The sequence below is a fragment of the Monodon monoceros genome, unplaced genomic scaffold, assembly GCF_005190385.1.
Source record: "Monodon monoceros isolate NGI ecotype Baffin Bay Population unplaced genomic scaffold, NGI_Narwhal_1 Super_Scaffold_18, whole genome shotgun sequence".
NCBI classification, from domain to species: domain Eukaryota; kingdom Metazoa; phylum Chordata; class Mammalia; order Artiodactyla; family Monodontidae; genus Monodon; species Monodon monoceros.
In genome coordinates, this window is record NW_021703774.1 from 153,368,929 (window position 1) to 153,383,550 (window position 14,622).

The 14,622-nt window shown below is 56.9% G+C and overlaps 2 protein-coding genes across 4 annotated transcripts; both read right to left on the reverse strand.

The window, feature by feature from the left end:
• Positions 1-300: 300 nt before the first annotated feature.
• On the reverse strand, positions 301-2,958 carry GJA4 (gap junction protein alpha 4). 3 transcript variants are annotated; one of them, XM_029226906.1, is made up of 3 exons: positions 2,886-2,958; positions 1,948-2,096; positions 301-1,810 (listed from the first exon to the last, which is right to left on the reverse strand). In XM_029226906.1, exon 3 carries the CDS (start codon positions 1,791-1,793, stop codon positions 792-794), a length of 1,002 nt encoding a protein of 333 aa, XP_029082739.1. In that variant the 5' UTR covers positions 1,794-1,810; positions 1,948-2,096; positions 2,886-2,958; the 3' UTR covers positions 301-791. The 3 variants fall into 3 exon arrangements, with proteins under 3 accessions (XP_029082739.1, XP_029082738.1, XP_029082737.1); XM_029226905.1 differs by having other exon boundaries at positions 1,901-2,096; XM_029226904.1 differs by lacking the exon at positions 1,948-2,096 and having other exon boundaries at positions 2,886-2,952.
• A 6,500-nt stretch (positions 2,959-9,458) lies between these two features.
• On the reverse strand, positions 9,459-14,173 carry GJB3 (gap junction protein beta 3). The gene is made up of 2 exons (XM_029229374.1): positions 14,067-14,173; positions 9,459-11,338 (listed from the first exon to the last, which is right to left on the reverse strand). The coding sequence occupies exon 2, from the start codon at positions 11,302-11,304 to the stop codon at positions 10,492-10,494; it is 813 nt and encodes a 270-aa protein (XP_029085207.1). The 5' UTR covers positions 11,305-11,338; positions 14,067-14,173; the 3' UTR covers positions 9,459-10,491.
• Positions 14,174-14,622: the final 449 nt, after the last annotated feature.

Below are 14,622 nucleotides of genomic sequence, written 5' to 3' on the forward strand. Positions count from 1 at the left end.
TTGGGAGCGTGGCCGGGGCACTGGATGGCCATGGGGCAGGATGGGGACAGTCTCTGCTTTGGCCACTGATTAAGGGGCAGGTTGAGGGGGCTGGTGCTGGGGCATTTCACAAGGCAGTGTTTAGGACTCAGCGCTGCTGAGAGGCAGTATGTAGGGGTTTGAGGGTTGAAGGTGCTGCCTGGTGTTGGGATCGCTAAGGCCAAAGACAGATTATGCAGGACCAAAAAGGAAGCCTGGGTAAAGCAGCTGTCCCCCCACCTCAGGCACATCATGACAGTATCAATACACACCTCGCTTGTGGTCAAGTCCTGTTTATTTTAGAAGGATAAACAGCAGAACTAGGAAGGAGTGATGAGAACAAGACCCCAGTCCCCTTGACAGGGCCAGATCCAGCACAGGCCCTGTCTGTGTGTGGGATCAAGGCTGACCCAGCAGCCTCGACCAGCCTTTTTCTGTGAGGACAGGGTGTGTGGACAACCTGGGCAGAGGTGAATCTTCCAGGGGGTGGGGGTGGGGGTGCAGGAAGTTGTCTCCGAGTCCCTTTGAACACGGTGAAAAAGACCACAGGGCCCAAACACCCTTGGCCAAGAGCACCCCAAGCTGCCTCTGTCTGTGCCTGGGACAAAGCCACATTCTGGAGGGGAAACTATGGTGCCCTCCGGTCACCAGGAAGGCCCCAGGTGTTCAAGAACAACATGCAGTGAGGCTTTCTGGCCAGCAAGCACCTGCTTCCCCAGCCCCAGTCATCTCTGCAGAGTCTTGCACTGAAGGCAGCAAGACTTCCCGGGCTCTTATACATACTGTTTCTTGGAAGCAGAGCTGCTGGGGCGACTGGGGGATTTCCGGCCACTCTGGGGGGGCGGGTCCAGGAAGAGGGGGGGTCTGGAAGAAGCCAGCCTCTCCTCCGTAGTCAGGTTGGCCCAGTTCTGCTCACTGGACGAGAGCCCATTGTAGGTGGGGCAGGGCGGGGATGAGGGCCCCTCACCCATGGGGAGGTAGAAGAAGACCTGGTCAGCATAAGGCTCCGAGGAGGTGCCCTGGGCTGGGGGCGTGTCCTGGCTCTGCCGGGCCCTCATCCCCCGGTTGAGGCAGCGGCACAGCAGGTACGCCAGCTCCAGCAGGTTGAGCACCAGGGAGATGAGTCCAACCACCAGCATGAAGATGATGAAGATAGTCTTCTCCGTGGGGCGTGAGACAAAGCAGTCCACGAGGTAGGGGCAGGGTGAGCGCTGGCACACGAACACAGGCTCCATGGTCCAGCCATAGAGACGCCACTGGCCGTACAGGAAGCCTGCCTCTAGCATACTCTTGCAGAGCACGCTGGCCACATAGGTGCCCATCAGCGCCCCACGGATCCGGAGGTGACCGTCCTCCGCCACCGAGATCTTGGCCATCTGTCGCTCTATGGCTGCCAGTGCCCGCTCCACGCGTGGGTCCTTGGCCGGCAGTGCCCGCAGCTCCCCCTCTTTCTGCCGCAGCCGCTCCTCGCGCCGAGACAGGTAAATGACATGGCCCAGGTAGACCAGGGTGGGCGTGCTGACGAAGAGGAACTGCAGCACCCAGTAGCGGATGTGGGAGATGGGGAAGGCCTGGTCGTAGCAGACGTTGGTGCAGCCTGGCTGGGCCGTGTTACACTCGAAATCCGACTGCTCGTCGCCCCACACTGACTCGCCAGCCAGGCCCAGGATGAGGATGCGGAAGATGAAAAGGACCGTCAGCCAGATCTTGCCCACCACGGTCGAGTGCTCCTGGACCTGGTCCAGCAGCTTCTCAAGGAAGCCCCAGTCGCCCATGGCTCCTGGGCCTCCGTCTGCAGGGAGACAGAGGACACTGTCAGCATCCTTCTCAGCTGTCCTAGCAACAAGCCTGCAGGGAGGCCGGCCACACCCATTTTACCTACAGGGAAACTGAGCTCCAGGAGGGGAAGGGACCGGCCTGGGGACTCACACCCAGATCTTTGGATGATGACTGCTAAGCTCTGGCAAGGGTACAGCTAGGGTCCCTGTCTAGTCACATCTGTGTCCCTCTTGTTCCCAGCTGCAGTCCCAGGGTGACCACAGCCGAAGGAGGTCTGGATCAAGGTGAGGCTCCTGAGCCTAAGGGAATAGAGAATTTGAGGAACTTATCCAAGGTCACAAAGCTGTACCGTGCCCCTCCTCCCTTTTGCCCAGGACAGGCTGCCGCCCCCCTCCCCGCCGCCGCCAGTGGGGGAGTGGGTGGTGGTGGTGATATCTTCTCCCCACCCCACCAGCTCTCACCCAGCTGGCCTCACTCTAACCTCTGAGTTTATGGTGGGGTGGGCGAAGGCATGCTAGACACTCAAGGCAGCATCCTGCATTAGCTCCACCTGTCAGCGATACTGACCACCTGCCGCTCAAGTACAGACACTTGCTCCTGTCCCCTTTCTCCATCCCCTCCCCCTGCCAAAGCTGTTGCTGCCAAATTCTAGACTCTTGAAAGGAACTGTCATGGCAGGGTGGAGGCACAGGCCACAAAGTTCCCAGAACATCACGGGGAGAGTGGGGGGAGGAAGGTAGGGGAAAGGGGCAGGGGTGGTGCTTCTCCCCAGCAGCAAAGCTGTTTAGAGCCAGGCTCTGGAACCAGGCCTGGGTTCAAATCCTGACTCTTCTACAAACTGGGACCTTGGATAAGTGACGACCTCTGAGCACTCCTCTCCTGTAAAATGGAAATGATACTATTCCTAACAAGGGTTCTAAGGATGCGACCGAAGGAGGCAGGAGCCTGGCTTAGCGCAGAGGCTGGCCCAGCAGGCTGGGTGAGCGCGGCCGCGGTGGGTCCCCCAGCAGCCACCCTCAGCCCCTGGCACGTGGCAACCTGTCCCTGCCCGCTCGTCAGCTGGCAGGTGGCGCCCCAGCCCGACTCACCGCCTGCCTGCCAGCGGCCCAGGTGGCAGTGGGGACGCGCGTCGGCCGGAGCGGCGCCCGTGGGAGCCCTGCCTGCTGGACGGCGCCTGGCGGCGGGGGCGCCTTAAATAGCACGCGGGGCGGGGTGGGGTCAGGAAGCGGCGGGAGGGCGGCGGGCGCTGTTCCGAGCCGAGCGGGGGCGGGACGGGAGGTGCAGGCTCCCTGAAACCACACTCAAGGAAGGGGCCCGGGAGGTGGCGCTGGGGGGTCGAAAGGGAAGAGAATGAGAAACCGCTGCTTTCCATGTCTGCCCTCCGAGGTCTTCAGGCCGACAGACTCTCCCAGCCTCAGCTTCCTTGGCTGTGGAACAGGTTCTCGCGGAGGGGCTTTCGGGGTTGTGAGTTTCCCAGGGTGGCTACATTTGAAAGGATTGCAGCCAGAACTTTCTGATCTCAGGCAACTGGCCTGAGAGGCTGTGAGAGATAGGCGGGTGGGGATGAGGGTGAGGGGGCCTCTAGGGAAGGACATCTCCTTGACCCCTTGGTGAGAAGGGAGAAGACCCCTCATTTGTGGGGTGGCCACGGGGTGCCCCCCGCAGTGCCCCCCCCGGGACAAAGCCACATTCTGGAGGGGAAACTATGGTGCCCTGCGGTCACCAGAAAAGCCACACTGGGTAATCAAGACTCGTTAGGGCATGGGGAACCACACTGGGAGAGAGGGGTTATAATCTGCCCTCCCTGGCGTCTGTGGTGGAGCTGGGGTCTCTACCCAGCCCCTGTTCTTGCAGAATTCTCAAACATCCCCACTCCTGGGCAGGCTACACAATCAGAGGGCACTAAGAAGTGCCCGTGGACCACGTGAGACTGGGGAGGGGATGGCTGGGGGGGACTCTCCCGACCTTTAGCTTGGATCCCATTCTCATGCCTCTAAATACGGGGTGGGGGGAGACATCCCAAGGAATTAGGGGTGGGCGGAGCCTGCCATTGCTCATTCAGGCATCATCCTGTGTGTGAACACCCGTGTGCTGCAGGCACTGTATGTGGAGCTGGGGACTTCACCACAAACCAGCCAGATGTGGTCTCTGGCCTGGGGCTCCCACTGGCTGGAGCAGAAGGCAGGAACTGAGCATATCAGCCCTTGGGTTAGAGTAGATGCACAAAGTTCTCCTGAGAACTACCAGACTCAGAGGGACTTGGTTAGGAGCGTTTCCTGGAGGAGACTGCGCTAGCCACGTCGATGGACACAATCAACAATCTATAGTAGGAATAGAAAAGAGTTCTATTTGAGCCAAACTGAGGATTCTTGTCCAGGAGATAGCCTCTCGGATAACTCTGAGGAACTGCTCTGCAGAAGCATGGTTTTCAGCACAGTTTATATCTTGTCAGAACAAAGAACATCAAACAAGTCAGGGATACATTCCTTCAAGGTTTCAAGAAAAACAAAACCCAGAAAACCCCAAACCCCCAAAAAGCACAGCTCAGCAGCGCACAGCGAGTCAGTACGGCCTTGGCACCTGGGAAGGGAGTCATCGTCGGAGGAGTAGCGGCACGGGCGTCCCAGGAAGGGAGGCATGTTGTGATCTTTATTTTTAACATGAACGTTCTTTACTGCTGGTCAATGCACCCTTTTCTTTAATAATTAAAGCAGTGAACAACGTAGGTTTGATAGGTCACAAACAGGCTGTTTTAGTTAGCATAAAATTCGAATTAACTCATGTACAAGCCAGAATGACTTTCCCATACTGCAATATGTGAAACTTGCTTTCGTCAGCCAGATGGGGGCTGGGGGGAGAGCATTCTAGGCAGAAGAACAGCGTGAGCAAAGGCCCAAGGACTGGGGGCCGCGACGTCCCGAGGCTCCACCGGCCGTGGTGGGAGAGGCAGTAGGGCGTAGAAGTTGAGACTTTTCTGTTTATCTCTGTGCCCTTAGGCGCGTTGCTTAAACCCCTGTGCCTCGGCTTTTTCCTCTGTAGATTGGGGAGGTAATAGTTCCTACTGTATCGGGCTGACGGGAGAGCCAATCAAAGCACATAGCATAATATTCGTACGCAGGAAGTTTTCCAGTGGATGGTGGCTAAAAACGTAACAAAACATTTCTGTGACAAAAAGGGTCAGTGGGTTGGTCTTGGTGGGAGCAGAAAGGGCTGAAAGGGAGGGAGCTGGGGTCAGAATGTTGGTGAAGGATAGGGCAGCTAAGGAAAGGGAATGTGGCAGGTGGGGTCCAAGGCTTGGGGCCGGTGTCAGAAAGGTCCTGTGTTCCTCCACAACAGGATTCAATCTTTGGATTCCTGGTGCCCCAGGGTGGGTGCCCCAGGCTCCTGCCTTCAGCCCTCACAGGAGGACCTCTGGGGCAGCAAGTGTGGTGGGCTCAGCCCAGACCTCAACTTCAGGAGGCTGAGCTAGCTTCCCCTTCCAGGACTGTCCCCCAGGGCCATGATGAGCTGAGCCTCCTGGATTTCCAAAGCTGACGAGGAGCCCACGAAATTCTGACCCCTGAGGGCATGAGAACCGAGGTCCCTGGAGGCGGGTTCTCACCACGCCCCCACTACAGCCTCTGCTCCCAGAGTTCCTCTCCTGTGGCTGGGCCCAGGCGCTCCCAAAGCCTTTGTGATCCCAGCTACTGGGAAGGAGGGAGGAGCTGCCCTCACCCTCACCCCTTCCTTAGGGGCTCTGGAGGTTAGAGTTTGAATGATCCCTCCCCTTCCTGGAAAGGATGAGCCAGGGTCGGCCAAGACAATCCCACAGCCTGGCCATTCCACCCGGGAAACATCCTTAGACCCCCACACCTCCCTCTGTTCCCACTGCCCTGACCCTGTTTAGGCCACCATCTCAGTGGCCTCCCAACTGGTCTCCTGGCTTCCAGCCCAGCCCCACCCTTCCCCAGAAATCAGACCACACGCTGCCCTGCTTAGAACCCTTCTGTGGCTCTCCTTTGCCTCCTGGCCTCAAGCACCTCTCCAGCCTCCTCCCTCTTCCCCTTTCACTCAGTGATCCAGCCATACTCGATTCTGGCCTTTGTCCGTGCTGTCCCCTCTGGCTGGGGCACCCTCACATGCTCAGCCCTACAGTCGTTCAGGACTTTGCTCCACGTCCCTTCCCCCAGAAGTCCCCTTGCTGGCCTCCTCTGGATTAGATGAGCCTTTACGTTCTCAGCGGCTCACCTACTGCCCCGGGTGCGCTGTTTAGTCGTGTTACATACATTCACATTGCTGTGCGACAGATCTCCAGAGCATTTTCATCTTGCAAAACTGAAACTCTATACACATGAAACCATCCCCATTTCCCTTCTCCCCATCCAGGGTGCATTGTTTACTTGTCTTTGTCTTTACCCCCTCCCCTATTAGTCTGTGAGCCCCTTGAGGGCAGGCAGCTGAGTCCTGTTTACATGCCCAGCACCTAGCAGGGCCCCAGGCTCATATACGAATTTATGAATTCAACAAATTATTTACTGAGCGCTGAGCACTGCCTGGTGCTGCTGTCCTAGACACTGGAGATCAACCAGGAACCAGCGATAACGAAACTCCCTGTCTTGTGGGCTTTACATTCTAGCCAGAGGGAGACAGACAAAATATAGAATGTGTTAGCTGGTGATACCTGTTAGGTGGAGAGTAAAGCAGGAAAGGAGGATGAGGGCGCAGGAGGCGGTGGTTTCATTTTTGAACAGAAGGGAGAAATTCTCATGAAGCAGCTGACCTTTGATGCAGGCCCTGAAGGAAGGGAGGGACCCCTGTGGCTCTCAGGAGGAAAGCACATTCCAGGCAGAGGGAAAGAGAGTGCAAAGGCCCTGAGGCAGAAATATGCCTGGTGTTTCCTGCCTGAGGGAGAGCAAGGAGGTCAGCGTGACTGAGTGAGGTCAGCAAGGAGAAGAGATGAGGGTTCAGAAAGGGAACAGGTGGGGCAGGTCTTGGAGGCCCCTAAAGGCCAGTGTGAGATGCCTTTGGAGGTTTGGGGCAGAGGAGTGACATGGCCTGATTTAGGTTTTATGGCATCACCCTGGCTGCTGTGCTGGGAATAGACTGTGGGAGTGGGTGGTGGATGCAGATCTCCCCCTTCAACGGAGGACTCGCTGCCCAGCTGTGCGGAGTGTGGCCAGCTGACAGCCTCCAGGTCTGCTTCAGCTGTGCAGGTGGCCAGGCTCTGCTTGGGGTGGCCCCAGGCAATGGCTGAGCCAAGCGTGGTCAAGGGCCCAGCCATTTCCATCCAATGTGACCATCTTTGTCTAACGGACACAGAGCTCCCACGAACGGGTCTTGTCGCTCGGTCCTGCTTCCTCCCCTTTCCTTTCGCAGGTGTTCCTCCCCAGCATGCCCTTTGCACCCCTCTCTTTTGCAGCATCTGCTTCCCAGAGTTGGAGCAGGAAGCAGGGAGATTATTGCAGTGAGCCAGGTGATAGACGATGCAGGCGCCTCAACTCGGACTGCTGTAAAAATACTACAGACTGGGTGGCTTAAACAACAGAACTTTATTTCTCATAGTCCTGGAGGCTGGAAGTCCAAGATCAGGGTGCCAGCCTGGTTGCGTTCTTGGTGAAGGCCCTTTTCCTGGTTTATATCGGGCTGTCTTCTGAGTATGTTTTCACATGGCAGAGAGAGAAAGACCATCCCCCTCGTGTCTCTTCTCATAAGAGCACAAATCCATCCTCATGAGCCCACTTCCCAAAGGCCCCACCTCTTAATAACATCACACTGGAAGTTAGCGTTTCAACATGTGAATTTTGGGGGAGACACAAACATTTAGTCCCTACCAAGGGGCTTGGATCAGGGTGATGAATACAAAATAATCTATTTGCCTTGGGCTGCAGGGTGGCTGTCACATCATGAAGTAGATGTGGACTCGAAAGTGTGTATATGAAATCTAAATCAAGCACTATCGAAGGAAGCTTGCAGTGACTCCTCACGTGGTTGGGGGAAGAGGAGGTAGAGGTGTGTACCCTCTTAAGAGAAGACCGGGGGACGTGAGATGTGTGCTGGGGACTCTGCATGGTGAACGGTAGCTCAATACGTGCTGGATGGAAAGCGTGAGCGGCACTGCTGGGGACAGCTCTCAGGCCAAATGTGGGATGCTTAGGGCTGGAATATTCCCTCATCTGTGGTCCTGGCCCGCAGCTTGGAGAAGCGGGACCAGGACTGGAGGCTCAGTCCCTGCTGGGATAGCTGATGTTGTCCTCTGGTTGCTCTGACCTCAAAGCCATCCTTATCCAGGCAGTGGGAACCGTCCTGGAAGATGCTGGAATGCAAGACAGCAAATAGGTAGAGATCAGCCCTCCCTGGGACCTTGGCAACCATCCACTCCAAGCTGGGACTGACACACCAGATGGCCTGGGCAGCAGGCAGAGACTTTCCTAAGCATGGTTGTGCATGGATATTTACTGGATATGTTAGCGCTGAATTAACATGTTATGACACTGTCTCCTTTTATCTCTGCAACAATCCTAGGAGTGGATACTGTCCTGAGTCCTGGGCTGAATGTGTTCCTTTTGCCCCTCAGATCTGCTCTGTGCCCTGGGAGGCTGACCCGTACTGACCGTCTCAATAGGCTTCTGTGCCCTCTGGTTTCTGGTTGTGTTGGGTCAGTGGGAGCCACTGGCAGGTGAGTAGGAGGTGGTAGAGTGAAGTCATGGTATTTATTTGATTGCTGCGGTTGGATGCATCCTTGCAGCCTTTGTGTGGCAACCCGTCCATTGCTACCCTGGTACTAGCCCCAGGGCACCTTTTATGGGTTTCCTTCAGCATGCCTGTACCTTCAAAAACAGTCCCTCAAGGAAACTCTTTGAAGTTCCTTGGTTTGAATGTGCCATCTGTTTCCTGTTGAGACCCTGACTGATAAAATTCCCATTGTATTGATGACAAGACTGAGGTTCTGAAAGCCTGTCCAAGGTGCAGCATGGTGAAGCTGTGGTCATGAAGTGGTTAAGCTATGATTTAACCTGGGAGGTGAGTGTCAGCCCGGCCCGGGCCCTTTAAACTTGGCTGGCTTATCCACCACAGTAATGACCACACGTGAGAGCAAAGGTGAACCCCAGCCTGTCCTGTTGACACAATGACCCGTCCTTTCCCTGCCTGCACTGGCTCTTGGCTCACTGCCTCCTGGATTTCTGGCTCCCGGCCTTGGCTTTGATAGTTACTAAATGTTCCTCTGCGTGAGTATAGTCTTGCACCCCCTTTTGCTTTCCATCCTGTCCTGGCTTGGATGTTGGTGTTCCTGAAATTTCAGGTCATCACACAGTGCTGGGAGTGGGGCTGGGATCCACCTGGGGTTGGTTAGTGCAGGAGATGAGTGTGTCTCTGTCTCCCCCAGGCTCTGAGCTCCTTGGGCTCAGGTCCTATTCCCCTGTGCAGTCCTCATGTCTGCCAGGGGCCTGGGGTGGAGAAAATGCTCAGGGAAAATGGAAGGAGCTGGATAGTGCTTGGGTGAGGCTGGGGCTTCATGCCTTTAGAGGAGCCTGTTGTGAGCATACAGGAGTGAGAGTATGAATAACAGGGATTTTGTGTACACAGGGTGGGGATGCACGTTGTGGATGGCAGTGACTGGGTTACAAAGGAGGAAGGAGTGTGGTTTGTCTGCAACCAAAGGGCTGTGACTGTGTGCGCTCAGGGCAGGGCCTCACTATGAAGGGCTAGCGCTGCTGTTGTAGAGGGAGCACAGCGCCCTCTTGTGACCACATCTACAATCACAGCATGTATATCTGTAGGCTCCGCCCCAGGTCCCTCCTGGGTCAACCCCAGCCCCAGCCTAAATTCAGCTCGAGCCACGGAGCTCTCTCCCCTTCTGAGGGGCTACCTTCTCTGCCCTCAGGGTCTTGTGGGTGTGAGTGTGGGGGAAAAGAAGAGAGTCAACCTGTATAAAAGACAGCCTTTATTGATTTCAAAGAAATTGCCTCGGGGATGTTCCTATCAGCACATCCACCTCAAGTCCCTGAGAGTAGGGTCTGAAAGGCTGGCAACAGACTGAGTACATTTGTGGGAGGAAGATGGGAGCAAAGCTGCCTGAGGGTGGAGGAATAAGATGGGGGGCGGGTTCCCAAAGGGCAGTGGTGACCCAGAGGATCTCTGGGTGTCTCAAGCCGGGGTTGGTGTCACCAGAGCTTACCCCTCCTCTTCCCAGGCTTACTCTCAGCCTCCAGACCTCCACTGCTGGGAGGATACTTCCTTTCCATCCCAGGAATCTGGGTGCTTCTCCCGAAGGAATGAAGATTCCCTTTGGTCTGGTACATCTCACCAGACCCAGGGCAAGCATCTTTCCTTTTGTGGCCTCCAGGCCTCTGCACCTGCTTTTGTCTGCTAGGAAGCACTTCTCACCTCTCTTAAACATTCCTCCTTCAGGGAAGCCTCTCCCCATCATCCCCTCCTGGCTTAGGTGAAGCCCAGCGGAGTCCTCTAAGTGTCCCCTTGCAGGCAGTAGTTAATTTGCTTGTCTTTCTCCCAGGAGGGCTGCCAGTGGGCCTGTGGTGTGACCTATACCAGACAGACAGCACAGTGCCCAGCGCTCAAAACAATCTACTAAAGGTGAAATTGAATAGTGTAGTGAATTCAGAGTGGGGCCCCCCAGCCCCGGGAGGACCCCTCCACCGGCACAATACCTCCCTGCCTCTCCCCACGGGCAGCCCAGGATCGCTCCCCAGCCCGTGGTCAGATGGGGGTCATGTTGGGTGCCGAAGCACATAGCTTGTCGTCGCTGGAATCCGGGCCCAACTCCCCGGCCTCCACCAGCTTGTGGTGGCAGCGGCAGGTGGAGGCCTGGCTGGCGGAGGACGGGGGGCCGCGGCCCCGGAGGCCGCTCTTTCTGGGAAGGCTTCGCACGACCCTGTGGAAGATGAGGTAGCAGATCTCGCAGAAGGTGAGCACGATGCAGACGGCGGAGGCGCCCACCATGAAGTAGGTGAAGAGCTTCTTCTCGGTGGGCCGGGCGATGTAGCAGTCCACGATGTTGGGGCAGGGGGCCACGTTGGCGCACTGGACCAGGCGGGGCATGCTGAAGCCGTACCAGAGAGTGTGCAGCAAGTAGAGGAAGAGGAATTCGATGAGGAGCTTGAAGATGAGGCTGAACAGGTAGGTCCACCAGAGGCCACCGTGCTTCTTGCCCGCGTTGTCGTACAGCTTGGCGCACTGGTCGCCGTGTTTCTGGCGGTGCCGCCGCTCCCGCTCCTCGCGGTAGGCCACGTGCAGGATGACCAGCAGTGACGGGCACGTGACGAAGATGAGCTGCAGGGCCCAGAGGCGGATGTTGGAGATGGGGAAGAACTCGTCGTAGCAGACGTTGGTGCAGCCTGGCTGCTTAGTGTTGCAGTCAAAGTCCTTCTGCTCGTCCCCCCACACGCGCTCCGCGGCCACCACGTACACCAGCACGCGGAAGACGAACACCACCGACAGCCAGATGCGTCCGAAGGCTGTGGAGTACTTGTTCACCCCGCTCAGGAGGGCCTGGAGCGTCTTCCAGTCCATGGTGGCTGGTGGGGGCGCTGTGGGCCGTGCCCGCCTGACAGGATGGGAAAACCGGTCTGAGAATGAGTAGATGACATTTACAGAGCATTTACTGTGTGCCAGGCGCTGTTCTGAGCTCTCTATGTGGATGGATTCGTTTGATCATCCCAACGACCCTATGAGATCAGGACTGCTATTCTTCCTAAGCTACAGAGAGGAAACGGGCACAGAGAGGCTAAGTAACCTGCCCAAAGTCACAGAGCTATATGCCGGAAGGAAGGGAATGGGCATTTGCTGATAATAACAGTTATTATTCATTGAGCATTTACAACGAGCCAGGCAAGGAGCTAAATACTTTATGTGCTGGATCTCATTTAATCCTTGTAAGGACCTTGGGAGGTAGACACTATTATGCTTCTCATTGACATATGAAGAAACTGATAATCAAATGAGAAAAGGATTGCAAAGACTCAGTACACAGTAAGTGCTCAATAAATGCTGGCTATCCATTGTGAAATCTAGAGCGGTCAAGTCACTCATTTAAAACTAGAATTGGGGCTTCCCTGGCGGCACAGTGGTTGAGAGTCCACCTGCCGATGCAGGGGACACGGGTTCGTGCCCCGGTCCGGGAAGATCCCACATGCTGCAGAGCGGCTGGGCCTGTGAGCCATGGCCGCTGAGCCTGCGCGTCCGGAGCCTGTGCTCCGCAACAGGAGAGGCCACAACGGTAAGAGGCCCGTGTACCGCAAAAAAAAAAAAATTAAAACTAGAATTGAATTCAAGGCTGGGCTGTCCACCGCCTGCTCTCCATTTCTCTGCTGGATGCTTGCCCCAGACCAGCTTCTCAAAACTTACCTCGTTGATGCCTCGCTATCACCCTGTGAAGTTGGGGTGATGAACCCCAGATAGGAAACTGGGGCTTGGAGAGGGGAAATAATCTCCCCAAGGTCCCACAGGCAGTGGGTGGTGAAGTTGGGAGACCAGTTCAGGTTGCGGGGGGAGGCACATGGAGAGGGTAATGGTCTGGTTCCTGGGGACACCAGACCCAGGAAAAATCTAGGGACACCCTCCTTCCCTGTGCCAGAACCTGAGGGAGCCCCAGACACACCAGCAATCCGGGATGCCGGAGCTTTGTGGTGGGGAGTCATGCTTTGTTCAGGTCCCCAGATCACACATCTTCCTCCTAGTCCTGGAATGACTCAGAGGGTGTGGACAGGTGGGTCTGCCTGAGTGCACCTAGTGTCTACATGCTGCAAAGGGTGTTGGGAGCATGTGCCTCTCCGTGTGTACGTGTGGGCTTGTGTGCACACGTGAGTGCTCCTGGAGCCGCTCTGTGACTCTGAGCATGCATGCTGACTGAGGGTCCACCCCTGCATCACCACTTCTCACCCCTCCACCACCACCCCCCTGCTCCAAACCACCATCACCGTTGCTGGTATTATTACCAGAGCCTCCTGGCTGGCCTTCAAGTGTCTGCTCCTATGCCCGCAGAGTCCATTAAATTGAATCATGTCACGCCCTTGTTTAAAACTTTCTACTAGCTTCCATTACACTGAGAACCCGTTTCTACATTCTTACCCTACTCTCCTCCACTCTCCACCTGCCTCTCTGCTCGGGCCGCAATGGGGGCCTCTGGGGCTTTGTAATTATTCCTGCTGCCTAGAATGCTCTTCCTCCAGAAACTTGCATGGCTGCATCCTTCTCATTACTGAGGCCTCTGCTAAAACATCCTCTTCTTAGAGGCCACCCTAGATTACCCTGGACCTGGAAGCCCCTGCCCTCCCAGTCACTCTGCTCCTGTCCCCTTTATTTTCTTCCCGGAATTTAATTACCAGTGGGAATTAAAGTATTTGTTTAATCCTCTACCTCTCTGAATTTCCATGAACTTCTGTTTCACAAGGGCGCTTATTTTATATGCACTGGCAGCAACATACAGTAACATACTTAGAATAAAAAAAAAGTGTCTGCCTCAACTCAGCTCCTTCTAAGACCTGTCGTTTGGGGAGTGGGATGTGTATTGAGCGTGGAGTCACATCTGGATTCAAGCCTCAGCTCTACCCCTTCTACCTGGGTGACTTCCAAGTTCTCCTAATCTCTTTGACCTTCCTTCCTTATCTCTAAAGAGAAATAATTCCTACTTTCTTGAGCTGTGGTAAGAGTAGTAAAAGGCCATTCCCTCCCCAGCCTGCCACTCACCTGGCGAGAGTTCAAGAAGACTGGAGTGGAGGTTGGAACCCTGTCTGCCAGCCCCGGAGGAGAAGGGCCCTGACAGGTGCTTCCACCTGAGCCTTCTCAGGGCGGCCCACCTGGGGGCTGCCCCCTCCTGGGCCCCCACCTTCCACCTTCCAGTCCTGTCTGCCTAGTCCTGTCAAACACACCCTAGGGACGCGACTCACCGGCAAAGAATTTCCCTCCAAGCCCAGGCCCGGGACTGGTGGAGCCGGATCTGGCCCCCCATGTGGCCCCCCCAGCAGCAGCTCCCAGCTATCCGCTTTTCCCCTGCCCCGGGACCAAGGCGCGCCCAGCTTTCACCGCCACTCCACAGTGCCGGCCGGCCCCCTCCTCGGGGCAGAACTCCCCTCCCCTCTCCACCCCCCACCCCAGCCGTCACCAGCACCAAGTTTCCGTCCATTCCAGGCAGCTTGGGAGCCTGCCGACGGGGGAGGGGGCTGTCCGGGAATCTTCAGCAGCTGGAGCCCCCTCCCCGCCGAGAACCGAGGGGTGAGAAGGCAGGTGGGGAGTGGGGTGAGTCTAGTTCCCTCGACCTCCTCCCATCCCCTCACCTGCCAGTCTCAGCCTGGCCCGAAGGCAGGATCAAGCCCCCGCCCCGCCCGGGGTCGCCGGGGAGCGCTCAGCGGCCGTGGGCGCGGGGTGGGGAGGCGCCCCGCACTCACCAGCAGCGGCGCGGCCAGCGGGGGGGCCGGGACCCCGCGTCTTCGAGGCCCGCAGCGGAGGCGAGCGGGACCGGAGCCGCGTCTCTGCAGTGGCGGCGAGGCGCGTGGCGGCAGGCACAGCCGGGGGCGGCGTGGAGGAGGGAGGGTCAGGGGAGGAGCTCGGGAGCCGCCCGCCGCAGAGGGTCGGGTTTTAGTCCAGACACTGTCACTCGTTCCCCCGGCAACCTTCTCCCGGGCTTGACGCCCGTCTGAGCCTGGGCTTCTTCTTCATGTGTGAAACGGGGGCATCTGTGGCCCTGGGCAGGGCTGTGGCAAAGGGTCCGATGAGATTCGGAGCGTGAAGCGCTCTAAACTGGTTAAGTGTCAAGTGGTCCCCGGACGGACTGCAATCAGGACTAGCCCACGTGCGTTACCAAGGGTACTGTGTCCGCGCCCTGCGGGTCAC